We start from the raw sequence: 17,086 nt of genomic DNA, 5'->3' as shown, positions 1-17,086 counted from the left end.
TGTAGCAATTGAAGAAAACACGCGCACACGCACACACACACAGCTCTTCTCACTGCACTCTGAAATGGAGGCGTGTTAGTTCTGCGCATGCGCACTGACGTCCACAACTCTCGAGTCGGGCAGACATCAACAAGAGAGCGGGTTTACGGATGCGGGCTCGATGTTCACCATATAGTCCCATTTTAACCAAACCCCTTTACGGATTTTTTGGACTATTTTTACGCAACTTGCAGCAAGGTAAGAAACGCTTTCCCTTTTTATTGCGATTTAGGGTGGGTTTGGCTACGTAATTTAGCTCAAACTCCCGAGTTGCGCGAATGCCCTTTCAAGTGACTGTTGTGTCAAAGTTGCTGAGTAAAGTCGCAATAAAACCGTTTCCGAAACGAACAGGACTCGGGGTTTTTGTGAAAATTTGTTCCATAAAATGTCTTATTAAAGACGGTGCACGAGGTGGTTGTTAGCGCCTGTTAGCTTAAAGAAGTTGGGAGGCTCTCACGCCCACCCGCCTGAACACGCGGTAGCCTTGTCAACAAAACAAGCTAGCACACTAGCTCGCATGCTAGCCAACTAGTTTATTTAAAACACTTAAAAAAAACTAAACAGCGTGAAATGTTGTCTTTGTGTATTTGCAACACTAAACCGTTCACTTTCACGATGGCGTCGCTTTGAATTAAAAAAATCGAGGTGAGGATTAACAAAAGCGATAATATAAAATTACACGATTATTTGAAGCAACTTTATTGTTAAGAGTGGGGAAATGTTTGCGTTAGATTTGTTCACTTGTGTACCTCATGTCGGCGGTAAAGCTAACCGAGCATCGTCGAGCAAAGAGGACATTTTTAAAATGGGTGCGCATGAAGCAGGTCGTGTGCGGTGCCATGCTGCCTCGCGCAAAGTGGGCGGTGAAAACTGACGACTTGCACTTTTTCTCTCTGGAAGAAAACAAGTGCATTTCTCGCCGCCTCCTGTCTTTAAAGCGACACAATTGTTGGTCAAGACGAGCCCCTCGTCGCTCGGGACATGATTTGTGGAGTTTTAGAAGGGATCGAAGCAAATACTTAGCGCCGAGTCGCATCACGCCTCCTTCGCCACACTGCCTCCGCCTTTGAAGTGTGTTGCCATGTTGAGTTACGTCACACACGATAGTCTGCTGCAGAGATCGTATGTACAGACACGATGTAATACCCGAGGCAGGATTTTTGGTCGACCTTGTGATCACAGTGTTAGGAGTACACTCCGGTTTATATGCTGTGCATATAGAATGCCATTTTGACTTGTTTTCAACATAGTTGAATGGCGGTTTGCCTGTCTACTTGGCGGTCAGGAAATGTGTTCAAATCCCCATTGGAACGTCGCTATGTGGAGGTTGCATGTTCTCCCTGTGCTTGTGTGGGTTCTCTCAGGTTACTCCAGCTTCCTCACACATCCCCACAAACATGCATGTTAAGCTAATAAAGTGGTTTTCAATTATTTTCTATTAAATGTTTTTTTTTCGCCCCCCATCCGCATTTGAAATACGATTGAGAAACTGATAATATCTATTTATTTATTTGTACCGTACAGACTGAACATGAAACTGAAACCAGCAAAATGCAACAAAATGGTCTGCAGTGAAGCGTCCAAGCGTATTCAAGTGTCAAATTGCAATATTGAAAGTACTCTCTGCCTCACACGCCCCTCTGACAGTTTCACTATTTGAGAAGCACAGAGCTAATTGGAGATATTTCAATATTACACTGTCTACGTCCAATTGTTCCACTTGACTCTATCGTGGCCACCTTTGGCCAATGAAAACCCATGAAAAGTACATTTTTTAAATTCATTGTTATTGTTATTTACAGTATTAAGGTATTTGATTAAAGGTGTCTTTCATTCTAAACAACACTTGAAGATTGTAGTATTTTAGTAGAAGATTTTAATGTTTTCTACCACACTGATATTTATGTGAAAAGGTAATACTGTTATTTTGTTTTAATAAGGAGTGTTCTATTCATATTTGTACATCATTCAATAAGGTATTGCTACTTGCCTGACAGTACAATGAGTAGCAAAGGTCACAGACAAGTGTTTTACTGCCTTTATACTTGACCTTTACTTTATTGCAGTGTTCATGGCATTATTCACAAACTTTCTGCATCGGTGAAAGACTCCATCATACAGTTTAGAAATAAAAATGAAACAGACGTGTGACTATGGGTGTGTAATATTGCAGATGTCGTTCACATGAATAAACACTGCACCTCCAATTAGATGCCTCCTTTTCCCCTCAGGTAAAAGAAGAACAGGCGGTGCCACTGGGTGGCTCTATTTACCTTTTACTTGCGTCTTGGTAGAAATCATTGCTACAATGCACATTGACTGCTGAGCAGACACGGCACCTGAAAAGCTGTTATTTTACGGTGAAATTTACTGAAAGAAATGTCAAGAGAGAGCAAAAGTTGCTAAACATTTTATCAGCGAACAGAACGCAGGGATTGGAATAGAATATATGTGTAGCTAAATTATGTTATCACAATACAATAATCTCACAAATTATTCATATTTTGCACCATTTAAAAACATATGCAAAATGTTTAGTATTTAATTTCAATAGAAAAGTGCATCCGTACAAACAAAGGCTTCTCCCAATAAATGCCAAGTACTCTCTGCAGTTGAGTAATTGTCCACTGTACAGTACAAAGAAATGGTGTATTTCTGTTGAAATGTAGTGTTAATGCAACAAATCCAGCATACATATTATGGCACTTTTAAGATCAAATCAAATATGCAATGTGATCTAATTTCTGATATTTTAATGGGCTAAAGATGAAACCTCTTCATGCTATTTATTTGTATTAATCCAACTATTATTTTAAATGGTTTGCCCTCCACACTTGTCGTACCCTTTTCAATGGTATCCGATCTACCATCAGAGTGTGCCCTCTATGCGTTGTGGCATCTCTGTGGGCTCCCTGTAGCTTTGCACTGTCACAAGACCCCCAAGGTTTGACAGGAAAAAAAAACTCAATCTTGGGGGGCGCGGCTTTGCAGGTTTGCCGCAGTTGGTCTCACCATGTGGTGAGGAGTTTGCCTAGCAACATAACGGGATTCCTCTACAGTGGGTGTGCTCGTTGCATTTAAGTGAATCCCCACTCTCTGTATTTTTTTGCATTTCACTGCTCATAATCGGACTCCTTGTCAACACAGGGTGTGCGTGCTGTATAATATTTAGGTTTGCCAAAATGAAGCGTGCATCCCTTGAGCGCAGCATGGTGACATGATCTGTCTGACACGCTGTCTGACTGTTGACCTACTTCCCCCCACACCCACCAGCACCACCCCATGTGGGTCAGAGTGAGCGATGTGCTGACAAAAAATTGTTGTTACTGGATGTTTTTAGGGCTCTCACAATTAATTCATAAATGTTTCAATTAAATTAAATCAGACTGTTAACATGAATATGGCTGAATACCATGAACATCTTTAACGTGAATATCTTTAATTCTGTTTTCTTTCACAGATGTTTGGCTTTCACAAGCCAAAAATGTACAGGAGTCTGGATGGCTGCTGCATCTGCCGCGCAAAGTCATCCAGCTCTCGCTTCACGGACAGCAAGCGCTATGAGAAAGACTTCAGGAGCTGTTTTGGGTAAGTGTGGACTGAAGGAGTGGCGTGAAAGCAACATCAAGTGGTTTGGAACTTTTCTAATGGGATGTTTTTGCAGACTGAGTGAAACACGATCTGGAGAAATCTGCAACGCTTGTGTGCTCCTGGTGAAGAGATGGAAAAAGCTACCTGTGGGAACCAAAAAGAACTGGAACCACGTGAGTCTGTAATGATAGTCTTTCCCCAGTGCTTCAAATTTGGCAAAAACATGACCTAAATAACTTGTTTTCTATGCAGGTGGTTGATGCCCGAGGAGGTCCTAGCCTAAAGTTGACTTCTAGGCCCAAAAAAATCAAGTCCATCACCAAGAAAGCCCGTCCGAGCCAGATCAGCCGGCTGCAAAAAGAGCTTAAAAGAAACAGTTAGTTCTGTATTTTGGTATTTTATTTTTTATCCTAAGGAAGGTCTGAGAGGCTGTTTATTTTAGTCAGTGTCATGGTCTCACATTTTAGTCACAAAGTTGCAACCGTCAAACCAAACCCATATATTTTTCCAGAATAGCCTTTATATACTTAAACATGCACAAACCTGTGCAAAGTACATTGTGGAGCAGATGATTAAGAAACTGAGGAGTGATGTTAAAATTATTTAGCAAAATTACCCAAAATAAATAAGGCGCTTTACATGTTTACATTTATTTTTTTACCATGCAAGAAAAAAACTTGTGTAAAAGTCAATAAAAGGCATTTCAATATCAAGACTGCACAAAATAAGGCAATAAAATTAGACATTTTACTTATCTCTGCATTGAGCACAAACTGATGAAGAACATGGTAATGGTTTAATTTTATTTGAACATGCATGGACGTTACAATGGAGTACATAACATAATTCAGTTCACCGTTCCACATGTCCAAAAGCAGTAGGAAGAAGCAAAGCTTATTTAATCCTACCACCCATCCGTTCCACATCTTGTGCAGCACATTTATTCACGTCCTGTATTCCATATGTGATTGTTTTTAATACATAGAATAATGATAAGGTAATGTAACAATATGATGATGTAATTAAGGTTTTTGTCACAATTAATATAATAATCAGTATAGTAATAAATACATAATAATAAATACAGACAAGCATAACAAAACAAGTTCAAGACTCTTCTTCCTTGTATTTTGCAAACATCAACTTCTTGTATTGTTTTTTGAATTCGCTTATCGTGGTGCATTGTTTGAGTTCCTTACTCAGTCCGTTCCATAATTTAATTCCGCATACTGAAATGTTGTGGGTTTAGCGTTTTTCTCGCATGTAAGTGTTTCAAGTTTAGTTTTTCCCTGAGATCATATTTCTCCTCTCTTGTAGATAAGTATTGTATGACATTTTTGGGTAGCAGATTATTGTTGACTTTATGCATTATTTTAGCGGTTTGAAAATGTACTAAATCGGCTCATTTTAATATTTGTGATTTTAAAAATAAGGGATTTGTATGTTCTCTATACACAGCATTATGAATTATCCTCACTGATCTTTTTTGCAGTACGTTTAGCAAGTGAAAATTGCTTTTACAGTTATTACACCATATCTCCACACAAGAAGTTAGATATGGTAATACCAGAGAACGGTAAAGAGTGTGGAGTGATTTTTTGATCAAGAACAAATTTTGCTTTATTCAATATTGAAGTATTTCTTGCCACTTTATGTTGTATATTTTTGATGTGAGATTTGCAGCTCATTCCAGCTCATGAATGTATAAAAGTGACTAAGACACCTCTGCAAAATGAATGCAAGCACAATATCAGACATTTCACATATATCACTGTATTACGCCCAAAGTGAGGAAGAACATGGCAATGAAATGTATAAAAGTCAATAAAATGCACTTGAATAGCAAGCCTGTGTGCAAAATAAATGTAGTGAGCAAATTAGATATTTCACCCACATCTCTGCATTGACCACAAACTGAGAACGAGTATCACAAACACTTGTAAATACAATAAGATTCAATAAAGAATGCACAAAGTTCATTGTTTCATTTAGTACAAACTGAGAAGGAATGTGACTAGTATGCACACAAAACTCAATAAAATGCAATTCAATATTAAAACTACACAAAGCCATAAAATTAGACCTTTCATTTACATCAAGGCATCAAGCAGACACGGAGTGGCTATGACACATATAAAAGGCAATATGTTTCACTTTTATCTCTCTCAATGAAGAAATGCCCACACTTCATTACATATCACACTTTCTGTCCCTATGCGTTTTTGATCGATGTAAATCCACATTTGAAACATTTACTAGGGGCCACTCCTGGCCTGGCATACATACAGTATTGCACCACTTCAACAATATTATAATCTATATTTGACCTTATTGTCATCTAAACGAACTCTGTCCAGACTCGGTCCCCAGCAAAGAGCTTGTCTAACACACTGCATTACTGCTGTGTTTCAGACTCTGATGCCCACAGCACCACCTCCAGCACCTCTCCGGCCCAATCTCCCAGCTACAGCAACTTGTCTGATGACGGCTCGGACACAGAGCTCAGCCGGGGATCCGTTCGCTCGCCCGTCTTCTCCTTCCTGGACCTCACCTACTGGAAAAGGTACTATTTCAAGGTTAAATCTGCCATGGTTTTATTGTGAAGCTTGTTTTGCGTTGAACAGGAAGTCACTGTGTGCATGTTTTAATATGTACAGTTAATGTTGTTTAATGCTGCTTAGCGATAATGAGGAAGTCAATATTACAACACATATCCACATAAACTGATCCATTTTTCATGGAAGTGACTCCTTTGGCTCTCAATTTTTATGTCGACAAAAGCGGTCGACCATGTACATCAATGTCTACTTAAGCGGACGCTTTTTAGAAATGAGAATAACGCAATGGGCAGGGACTTGATGTGTTGGTAAACACTTTGTCAACATAAACGGGCCCGTCATAAGCGGGGTTTGACTGTACTTAGAGCTGTTGCGATTCTTGCGTTTAATTTTAAGGCCATACACAACCTTAGCCCTCCTTATCTGACTGACCCCCACATCACCACTCCAGTTCACCCCCTCAGATCCTCCTCTTCCATCCACCTCACTGTGCCCTCTGCCCGCCTCAGCACAATGGGGAGAAGAGCTTTCATCTCATAACACAGTTAAAGTTTTATTCAAATATTCTGATTTTAAAGAAACCAGTAAATGGGTAAATAGATTTTCAGACATGTGTGCCATCTGTTAATTTGATTTAAATTTTCAGTTAATTTGGCGCTGTTAATACACATATATATATATCCTACCCTGTCATTTATCTTTCTTTCAATAAAATACAGTAAAAATGGGCACATTTCAGACATAATGTGAGATGGTGATTAATCGGATTAACATTTTTAAGTATTGACAGATTAATTTGTGTTTTGTCTTGTGTAGACAAAAGGTGTGTTGTGGAATCATCTACAAGGGTCGCTTTGGGGAAGTGCTCATTGACCCCCACCTGTTCAAACCCTGCTGCCGCAAGAAACAACAACAACAGCAGCAGCAGCAGAAACAACAACAACAACAACAGCAGCAGCAGCAGCAGCAGCAGCGACACGAAGAGGATGAGGAAGAGGAGGAGGAGGAGGAGGAGGAGGATGATGATGATGATGAAGAAGAGGCAGAGGCCAACGGCGGCCAGGTGGCTGTTCGCCGGATGACACCCCCGGCTGAAGAGCAAGCGAAGGAGGCGGCGACATGCGGGCAAAATGCAGTGATGTCAGAAGAAGTCTGGTAAAGTCACAAAGCTCACACATCTCTGGAAAAAAAGGTCTTTTTTGTCCTTCGCAACAAGCACTTACAAGAAGGAGTCTCGTCATGCCGCCTTCGACAATAAGCAGCTGAAAATTTTTGGTCTTCTCCATCACAACAATGCTGGAGGTTTGTTTGTTGTATTTAGACCGTTAACGTATGGACTGTTGTGTTTTTGTTCTATTTAAAATAGTCTCACTTTCCTGACAAATGGACCATCATCTGTAGTTTTTTTTCTGTCTTTAGATACACGCTGGAGTTTTAGTTTGCTGGTATGTTTGAATTTCACAATGCAATAGATCCCGTTTCTTCCCGAAGATGGTGCTACTTTTAAGTTTGTCACCCAACAGTTAGTTAGAAATGACCTCATCCTCGAGAAAATCAGCATGTACAGTGGATATAGAACGTGAACACACCGGTGTGAAAAAAACAAACAAGACTGTGATCAATTATTTCAAAGCTCGTTTCCCCCAATAAAAGTATGTGACCAATGAGAAATAAAAAAATAAAAATAAAAAAATAAGCTAGTGGCATTGATTTGCATACCTTAAAATTAATACTGTATGTCTGTTTAATGCTAGGTCTACTTTAACGGCTCTGATAGAGAAGGGTTTCTGTGTGAAAGAGACAAAAAGTTACCAGATTCTTCCTATTTTCTTGCCACATTTATTTCATTCTCAATGGAATTTTGAAGGTTATGGGTTCTCTTTTAACTGTGACTTGTTTTAACAGGTCTGTGTTCACTTTCTACACCCACTGCAATAATCCAGGATGACTAACAGTTTTACTCACGTCTATTCAAAGAACTTTTTCACCCTGTTCCTACTAAATGTTATTCAATAATGGCGGCCTCTTCCCGCTCACGGGGCACACACTTGCATGTGCACAGTAGCATTAGTGTGATCCACTCCCGACTTAAAAGAGTTTGTGTTTGTCAACCGGATTAGCGTCTGTGCGTGGAAATACTCCCATTGGAAAATAAGGCCTATTCACAGCTTCAACAGCAAATACACCAGCCTTACTCGTCATGTCGCAGTTTATAGATTGGGGGTGTCCAGAGTGCGGCTCAGGGGCCATTTTCGCACCACAGCTTTTTTTTCTTAAATCTGCATATTCTAAAAATAAAAAATATGTTAATAGTGAGGCATGTTAGATATTACACTAATTTGCTTGGTCACCTATAACACATAGCTAAGATGTTGGTTTGGTTTTAGTTTATATTGAACTACATTGGATTGTGTTTAGTGTCTTTAATCTGCAAAATATTTCAAAGTGGCCCACTCATCCTTCACTTTTTCTGTATGCGGTCCACAATGGCAAAAGTTTGGACACCCATGGCTTATAGTGGTTATTCAACAAAAACAAGGGACAGTAGCGATATAAATTTATGTGGCCTCAGCAACACATAGTGCATTTTTTTCACCTGATGACCTACAAGCCCAATCTCATCCGAAAGACCCGATTATCTGATTGCATGGCCTTATATAAACTTGTAAATCTTACTTTTTTATTTTTTGTGGATCAATTTCTCTTGAGCTTATTTTTGTATGTAAACAAAAAAAAAATAAGAAAACTGAAAAATAGAAGTGTCTTTGAATAACAATAACACACAATACGACAGCGAAAACACATTATCAATCTATAGTCACTCAACAATACGAATCAGTCAATTGTCATTCCTGGGTCAGTATATGATAATAACTTTATACAAGCTGAAATTTTATGCCATTGCCTCTTTATATACCACAAATGTGTTGTGATACTCACTTGTCCGTTTATTAGACACCCACAGATTAAATATTTTATTAAATGTGTGTCAGATTGTTGTGTTGTATGATAACATTTACTCCTAATATTTTACTTACAGTGGTCCGAAAAAGTGTTTGTCCTGATTTCTTATTTTTGCATGTCTGTCACTCTTAAATTTTTCAGATCATCAAACAAATTAAAAAATATTAGTCAATGACTACACAGCTGAACACAACATGCAGTTTTTAAATGAAACTTTTTGTTATTAAGAAAGAAAAAAATCCAAATCTACATGGCCCTGTGTGGAAAAAGTGATTGTTCCCAAAACCTAATAACTGGTTGAGTTACCCTTAGCAGCAACAACGGCAGTCAAGCATTTGCAATAACTTGAAATGAGTCTCTTCCAGCGCTGTGGAGGAATTTTGGCCCACTCATCTTTGCAGACATGTTGTAATTCAGCCACATTGGAGGGTTTTCCAGCATGAAGTGCCTTTTTAAGGTCATGCCATGACGAGGCCACTCCAAACTCTTCATTTTGTTTTTCTTCCTCCATTCAGAGGTGGACTTGCTGGTGTGTTTTGGATCATTGTCCTGCTGCAGGACCCAAATTGGTTTCAGCTTGAGGTCACAAAAAGATGGCTGGACCTTCTCCTTCAGGATTTTTTGGTAGACAGCAAAATTCATGGTTCCATTTATCCCAGCAAGTCTTCCAGGTCCTGAAGCAGCAAAACAACCCCAGACCATCACACTACCACCACCATATTTTATTGTTGGTATGATGTTTTTTTTAAATGCAGTGTTACTTTTACTCCAGATGTAATGGGAAACACACCTTCTAAAAAGTTCAACTTTTGTCTCGTCAGACCACAGAGTATTTTCCCAAAGCTTTTGGGGATCATCAAGATGTTTTCTGGCAAAATTGAGTAAAGTCTTAAGTGTTCTTTTTGTTCAGCAGTGGTTTTCTTCTTGGAACTCTGCCATGTAGGCCGTTTTTCCCCAGTATCTTTCTTATGGTGGACTCATGAACACTTAACTGAGGCAAGTGACGCCTGCAATTCTTTGGATGTTGTGTGGGGTCTTTTGTGAGCTATTGGATGAGTTGTCGCTGCGCTCTTTGTGTAATTTTGGTTGGCCGGCCACTCTTAGGAAGGTTCACCACTGTTCCATGTTTTTGCCATTTGGGGATAATGGCTCTCACTTCACTGGAGTCCCAAAACTTTAGAAATGGCTTTATAATCTTTTCCAGACTAATGGATCTCAGGTAATCTCATTTAAGGTATGTTTTAACGGGAGGCAATCACTTTTCCACATAGAACCAAGTGGGTGTGGATTTTTTTTTTGCCCTTAATAATAAATAGTTTCATTTAAAAGTTGCATTATGTGTTCAGTTGTGTTGTCATTAACTAATATTTAAATTTGTTTGATGATCTGAAACATTTAAGTGTGACACACGTGCAAAAAAAACACTTTCACACCACTGTACTTGAATTTGTGCTGGCAATATTTGGGACACCTCTTAGCAGAGCTTCCGAATGACAGATGAAATGGAAATGTGTTGTGTTCTACAACTGTGTACTCAATAAATGCACAAGTGAGTATACAGTATAATATTATTTTAATTATTTTATTCATCAAGTGAAAGCCAAAGCACATCAAATTCACCCAATGTCAAAAACAATGCAGGTTTTCTATGGACACTGTCCGAGGTCATTTGTATGTATGTGTATGTTATTCCTTAAAAAAAAACAAACAAGAACACTAATATGAAATTTCACATGTGATGTTGTAGTTGGGATACAGCAGGGGTGTTCTGTATATAGCGGGCTAGGTGGGCCTTATGCGGCCCTGACGGGGGTTTATTTATTTATTTCTTATTTATTTCAATAGTTGCATCCCTGCTTCTCAAATGTATACTTTGAATTATTTCCCCGCTTATGCTTAATATACATTTTAATGGAAAACAGCGATTGTGATTCTTTTGCAAACTTTGTTTCACATGGCATCAAAAGACTGGTTGTCCATACTTGTGAAGTGTTAAATATTTATTTTGCTCATCATTTGAGTTGTGTGCAACCTAACTTATTATCTGATGTGTGTCATGTAGACTGCAACCAAACTTGTACTCTCTCTCCCCCTTCTAGATTGTAGCTATTAGAAACGTTGCCGATCAGTAGGCTCCATACACAGCTTAGACTTGCATGTACTGTCGCTATGCATTTATTTAGCTTACAAGTTAGATGAAGCTGTTTTGTATTTTTTATACACCATGTACTTTTTTTACTTGTCCCTTAATAAAAGTAATTTTGTGAGTTTTATGGGCATGTATTCTGTGTCTCAACGAATTGGCAAAAGAAATGACAACACTGTAGATAGATAACTATTCGAATAAGCATCAACTGATTTGTATGTTTTTTCTACATTATTCATATGAAAATTTCATTATAATTAATGCTTATAATTTCTGTCTGTGATCATAAATGTTGCTATGGGCTAGTTCCTTTCATTTTAACGTAATATTTCGAAATATTTGCTTTTAATGTAATGTAACTATAGAACAGTGATTCTTACGTAATGGTATACCTTTGCTCCTTACGGTATTGTCAATGAAGAACGGAAACAAAAAAAGGCAACGCCGGAAATGATAAATCCCGTGACCGGAAGTCACTATAACACGGAAGTACTTTGTTTTGATTTCGCAGTCAACTGTCAGGATATGTTTTATGCTGCCGAGGCTGCCTTACTGTTTAGTTGAACGAAAATACGTCGTCGATTACACATTCTGCGGTACCTGAAGTATGTGGTCGATATTTGTGTTATTTGGTTGTTATTTTAGGTGGATTTTAACGCGTCAGGCACAATTCAGTGTATCATCGCTGCACAATGCAAGAGTCAAATAACATCGGCAGATAAGGTTAGAGACACAGTAATTAAACATAGTATGTGACTCTTAGTGGTAAGCGTTTTGTCCCTAGAGTAACTGGGAAAGATAATGTCTTCGGGACTCTTCCGGAATCATTGTTTAATTGTCAAGACACTCGATAGCTTATCGCTTTTATGTCAGTGACCGTTTGTGTGTGTAATTCTGTTCCTAAAATAGCTTCTCTGTTTGCAGTTTATCTCCGTCTTTAATCATGGAGGAGCCCACAGCCTCCGACGTGTTCTGCAACAGGATGCTGAGCATGGTGAACTCTGAGGACGTCAACGCCATCATCCAGGCTCAGAGACACATGTAAGTAACAGTTTTAAAACATATACTTTGGTACAGTGATTCTGTTTCATTGTTCATTCTTTCACATATTTGCTTGAACAGGCTTGACCGGTTTGAGAAAACCAACGAAATGCTAATCAATTTCAACGGCCTGTCAAATGTGCGACTGCAGCAAATGAACGAACGCTTCTTGCTCCATACGCGTACACTTGTGGAGATGAAGAAAGATCTGGACAGCATCTTCCGAAGGATCAGGTACAGGACATTGTAAATCCGTTCAAATGCAAAAACACACATGCAAACACATCAAACCTCTGATTATTGCTTTTTTTTGCCTCTTTAGGACGCTAAAAGGGAAGATTGGCAAGCAATATCCTGAAGCTTTTAGTAGTAAGTCAGCGTTTTTAAACTTCATACTGTGCTTAATGGGGGAACCTCTTCAGTGAAATACAATTTATTCTCCAATTAGATCACATTTTCCCATAGGAAGTAATCTCCGACCAGAACTGGACTCATGGGATCAATTGGGGGGGATAAGTCACTGTTGCTATAGTACAATGCTGATGGTGATGTCATACAACTTCATGTCAAAAAAATGTGAACTATCCCTTTAAGGACATAAAAACAATAAAACACTCAAGTCTTAACTTTACTTGGCAGATGCACAAGTGTAAAAAGAAGCCAAGCGTCGTAAAAGGTAAAAACAAGAAACAACTCCTGGTCAGTACCTGAACTTTGATAACAAATGATATTCTTTAGTGGGTATCTTCTTCTCTTTTCAAATTATTATTGTCTTAAAAATCCTAGGTGAGGCTCTTTTGGAATGAATGCTGCAGAAAAGCTAAAGAAAAAGCAAAGCTGTTCACTACTGTGAGGTCAAATGAGCTACAATGTGGGCTGACATCAATTTTGAACTGCAAAAAAATAAAACCTGACTTTTTTTTTCTTATAGACATCCACGAGTCGCCCATCTTGGAGGATGACGACGACGTCGACTTCGACCCGGCACCCCCTAGTGGTGCCACGACCATCACGACAGCCACCTCGGGCCAGAGCACAGACTCCTGCGACACCAGCCCGGACGTCGTCTCACCCACAGTGAGCAGATGTTCCGGAGAGCTTTCGCAGGACCCACCCGATACGCCCACGTCTGACGCCCATCACACGGCCGGCCTCCAGGACGAGGGTCCAGACTCTGTGCCTGCTGAGTCGTGTTAGGGGTGCGGATGGACTTGAGTTATGACAACTGAGCTTCAACATCTTTTTTAAACTGTGTTTGTCCCTTTAGTGTTTGCACACATGATTCTGAAGACGGCTTTTTGGTGTATGTTTATCAGCACATTTACTTTTGTCTTGCTTATCAGGTAGATGTTATTTTAATTAATTTTATATTTAGAAATCACCCTGAAGGAATGTGTCATGCCATTTATCATGTAAAGGTACTGTTCTCCCTTGTATAAAATGTTAAAGTAATAGAGGATGATGTCATAATGCAAGCTTTCGTGTAAAAAACATGGAATATAGTCATAAATTTTAAATTAGACCCAACCACTTCATTGTCCATTGGCATGGAAGTGTGATACACACAAAGATCACATCACATCAACAAACACCACAAGTGTGCAATCTTCTCTTGTTTAATAGCCTCCATCACAAGAGGGCGCAAAGTCAAAAATCCATATGAATATGCCTACTTTGATGAAAGGGGTAAAAATAATATTGTCCATACAACATTAGCTACCGTATATACATTTTGGTTATGGTTTAATTTATTTCAAACATGCATGCATTGGAATGTATGTTATAATTCCACATGTCCGAAAAGGAGTAGGAAGAATTGTATTGTATTGTATGTACTTTATTTATCCCACAGCGGGGAAATTAACTTGTTACAGCAGCAAGCAAGCAAGATACGCAAGTAAAGAGTACAGTGTAAAGAATGCATAGTGACTACAACATGGTTCAGGTGGTGCACGTGTTGTAGAGCCTGACAGCGGTCGGTATGAAGGACCTGCGGAACCTCTCCTTACACCGTGGGTGTAACAGTCTGCTGCTGAAGGAGCTGCCCAGGGAAACAATAGTGTCATGTAGCGGGTGAGAGGTGTTGTCCAAGATGGATGTCAGCTTAGCCAACATCCTTCTCTCCCCCACTTCCTCCACGGAGTCCAGAGGACCGTCCAGGACAGAGCTCGCTCTCCTGATCAGCCTATTGATCCTGCTCCTGTCCCTTTCCGTGCTGCCCCCTCTCCAGCAGCCCACAGCATAGAAGATGGCTGAGGCCACCACAGAGTCATAAAAGGTCCGTAAGAGTCCTGCACACACCAAAGGACCTCAGTCTCCTTAGCAGGTGGAGGCGACTCTGGCCCTTCTTGTAGAGGGCGTGGGTGTTGACGGACCAGTCCAGCTTGTTGTTAAGGTGAACACCCAGGAATTTGTAGCTGTCCACCAACTCTATGTCCGCTCCCTGGATGTTCACCGGTGTAAAGTGAGATGTCTTCCTCTGGAAGTTAATGATCATCTTCTTTGTCTTGCTGGTGTTGAGTTGCAGCTGGTTAAGCTCACTCCAGCTGACAAAGTCCCTGATGACCGTCTTGTATTCCAGATCATTCCCCTCTGAAACACAACCAACGATGGCTGTGTCATCGGAGAACTTCTGGATGTGACACTGTGTGGAGTTGTGTGTGAAGTCCGAGGTGTAGAGGGTGAAGAGGAAAGGGGAGAGCGCCGTACCCTGAGGGGCACCTGTGCTGCAGAGTACCATGTCAGACACACAGTGACGGAGCCTCACATACTGTGGTCTGTTGGTCAGGTAGTCTATAACCCATGCAGTCAGGTGTTGGTCTACTCCCACACTCTCCATCTTCACTCTGAGTAGTGACGGCTGGATGGTGTTGAAGGCACTGGAGAAGTCAAAAAACATGACCCTCACAGCGCTCCCGCTGTCCTCCAGGTGTAGCAGTGATCTGTGCAGCAGGTAGATCACTGCGTCGGCCACTCCGATCCGAGGCCGGTAAGCAAACTGCAGGGGGTCCAGAAGCAGAGTTTATTTAATCCTACCCCTCTTGGTTTCAGTTGCAAACTTTCTTGGCGATGTTAGCATTGCGTTTTGTCAGATGCTCAGTCATGTAGACGTCTGTACCTTTCAGCTTCTTTCCCTGCTCCAGCAATTCTTTTCCTTTCGGCTTTTCCCTTCAGGGGTCACCACAACGAATCAATTGCCTCCATCTAACCCTGTCTTCTGCATCCTCTTCTCTCACACCAACTACCTTCATGTCCTCTTTCACTACATCCATAAACCTCCTCTTTGGTCTTCCTCTTGGCCTCCTGCCTGGCAGTTCAAAACTCAGCATCCTTCTACCTATAGATTCCCTATCTCTCCTCTGGACATGTCCAAACCATCAACAACAATCAACATCAACAGCAATTGCAGTTTAGAATTGCCTGTTGGTGAACTTAAAACTGATGACGATGTGGCATTCTTTCTGTAGTGGAATGCAAGTATCGATGGTGTTGATATCTACATCCATCTCTTTTGATTGTAGAAAATTGGCAATTTCATTTGGTCGTTCTCTGTTCTGGACTCCCCTGTCATTTGACCTGGGCAGGGGCTCTCAAAGAGGGGAAAAGTTAGGACATTTCCAAGGGCCCCAGTAAATAGGTAAATAATTTTGCTATCTGGTTGTGATTTTTTTTATATAGTCAGAAAACAATTAAAACAATCTCTTGTATTTGGTAGCAACAGTTAAATATCCACACAGACTAAAAGTAAACTTCAACATTGACTGAGCACCCTGCTATAGCTACATGAAATGGTTTGGTCCACTACTGCCTTCACCATGCCTCATAGCTGCAGCCTGTTGGCTGAGCAGAGTGAAACAAAGCTGCCAGTGCCAGTCTGTGTTGTGGAAATTAACCTGTTAGCTTAATGTCCACAATGAAGCTAGCAGAGTCTTAGCATGATTTGTTAATCAGTGCAGGTAAATGTTTATCATATATTATTAAACAAATGAGTCAGCAGTAGCCTTTACTTAAAGATGGCCTTTAGCACATTTGTTATCTTGCATCTTGCATCAAACAGTGAATTGCATACTATATGCAGACTGTTGCATTGACAACTCAATAGCCTTTCCGAGTTCAAGTTCAGAGTGTCAGCAAGCTGCTCTGATATTGTGTTCCCGAAGTGTAGTCAGGAAATAACCAAAATAGTTTAAAACTCTAGTATAGACAGTGGACCTCTTGCCATGTATGTCCTTTCCAGTCACCAATTTATTTTGTTTGTGACTCAAAAACTGTTCTTGAGCTAAACACGTGCTATACCTGTCAAAATTTGCATTATAAAATAATGGAAATGTTCCAGGAAAATAAGGGAATTCTATGAGAATTTTCCCCTGCACACCTTTTATTTTGAAGACCTGAAGCATGCCTCGTCATTGTGGAATGCCGTCATAGACATAGACGCCGCCGCATCGAATGGGTTTGTCCCAGTCTTGCCAACTTGGTGATTTTATTACTAGATCTGGTGACATTCCAACCCCCCTTGACGACATATTTTCTCAAAAGCGACTAGCGACAAATCTAGAGACTTTTTCTGGCGTCGTGGGGGACTTTTGTAGTATGGTGAAAGCACGTCTTGTTTTGCATGTTTCTGTTCTCACTGAGTAGCGGCGGATGTGACACATCCAATATGGCGGCGACGTTGACGTACGGCTCAGCGCTTGATGCGGCGTCTACTATGTCTATGGCACTGGTCTATGGATGCTGCTGTCAT

The 17,086-nt window shown here is 40.3% G+C and overlaps 2 protein-coding genes across 3 annotated transcripts; both read left to right on the top strand.

The window, feature by feature from the left end:
* Positions 1-75: 75 nt before the first annotated feature.
* Positions 76-11,425, top strand: sinhcaf (SIN3-HDAC complex associated factor). The gene is made up of 6 exons (XM_054777661.1): positions 76-237; positions 3,500-3,627; positions 3,704-3,803; positions 3,883-4,006; positions 6,043-6,193; positions 7,005-11,425. Exons 2-6 carry the CDS (start codon positions 3,500-3,502, stop codon positions 7,345-7,347), a joined length of 846 nt encoding a protein of 281 aa, XP_054633636.1. The 5' UTR covers positions 76-237; the 3' UTR covers positions 7,348-11,425.
* Positions 11,426-11,769: 344 nt separating this feature from the next.
* kxd1 (KxDL motif containing 1) lies at positions 11,770-14,169 on the top strand. Of its 2 annotated transcripts, none has more exons than XM_054776771.1 (5): positions 11,770-11,903; positions 12,223-12,339; positions 12,421-12,573; positions 12,662-12,708; positions 13,271-14,160. In XM_054776771.1, exons 2-5 carry the CDS (start codon positions 12,242-12,244, stop codon positions 13,534-13,536), a joined length of 564 nt encoding a protein of 187 aa, XP_054632746.1. In that variant the 5' UTR covers positions 11,770-11,903; positions 12,223-12,241; the 3' UTR covers positions 13,537-14,160. The 2 variants fall into 2 exon arrangements, with proteins under 2 accessions (XP_054632746.1, XP_054632747.1); XM_054776772.1 differs by having other exon boundaries at positions 11,776-12,021; positions 13,271-14,169.
* Positions 14,170-17,086: the final 2,917 nt, after the last annotated feature.

Source organism: Dunckerocampus dactyliophorus, chromosome 5 (assembly GCF_027744805.1).
Source record: "Dunckerocampus dactyliophorus isolate RoL2022-P2 chromosome 5, RoL_Ddac_1.1, whole genome shotgun sequence".
In the NCBI taxonomy this organism is placed as follows: domain Eukaryota; kingdom Metazoa; phylum Chordata; class Actinopteri; order Syngnathiformes; family Syngnathidae; genus Dunckerocampus; species Dunckerocampus dactyliophorus.
The sequence above is the reverse complement of the archived record's forward strand: the minus strand, read 5'-3'. Positions and strand labels throughout refer to the sequence as shown.

Excerpts from the sequence above, each read along its gene's own strand:
- sinhcaf (XM_054777661.1), top strand. The coding sequence starts at position 3,500 with ATGTTTGGCTTTCACAAGCCAAAAATGTACAGGAGTCTGGATGGCTGC. Across the intron at positions 3,628-3,703 it reads GACTTCAGGAGCTGTTTTGG|ACTGAGTGAAACACGATCTG; the intron begins GTAAGTGTGGAC and ends ATGTTTTTGCAG. Across the intron at positions 3,804-3,882 it reads CCAAAAAGAACTGGAACCAC|GTGGTTGATGCCCGAGGAGG; the intron begins GTGAGTCTGTAA and ends TTTTCTATGCAG.
- kxd1 (XM_054776772.1), top strand. The coding sequence starts at position 12,242 with ATGGAGGAGCCCACAGCCTCCGACGTGTTCTGCAACAGGATGCTGAGC. Across the intron at positions 12,340-12,420 it reads ATCCAGGCTCAGAGACACAT|GCTTGACCGGTTTGAGAAAA; the intron begins GTAAGTAACAGT and ends TTGCTTGAACAG. Across the intron at positions 12,574-12,661 it reads AGCATCTTCCGAAGGATCAG|GACGCTAAAAGGGAAGATTG; the intron begins GTACAGGACATT and ends TTGCCTCTTTAG.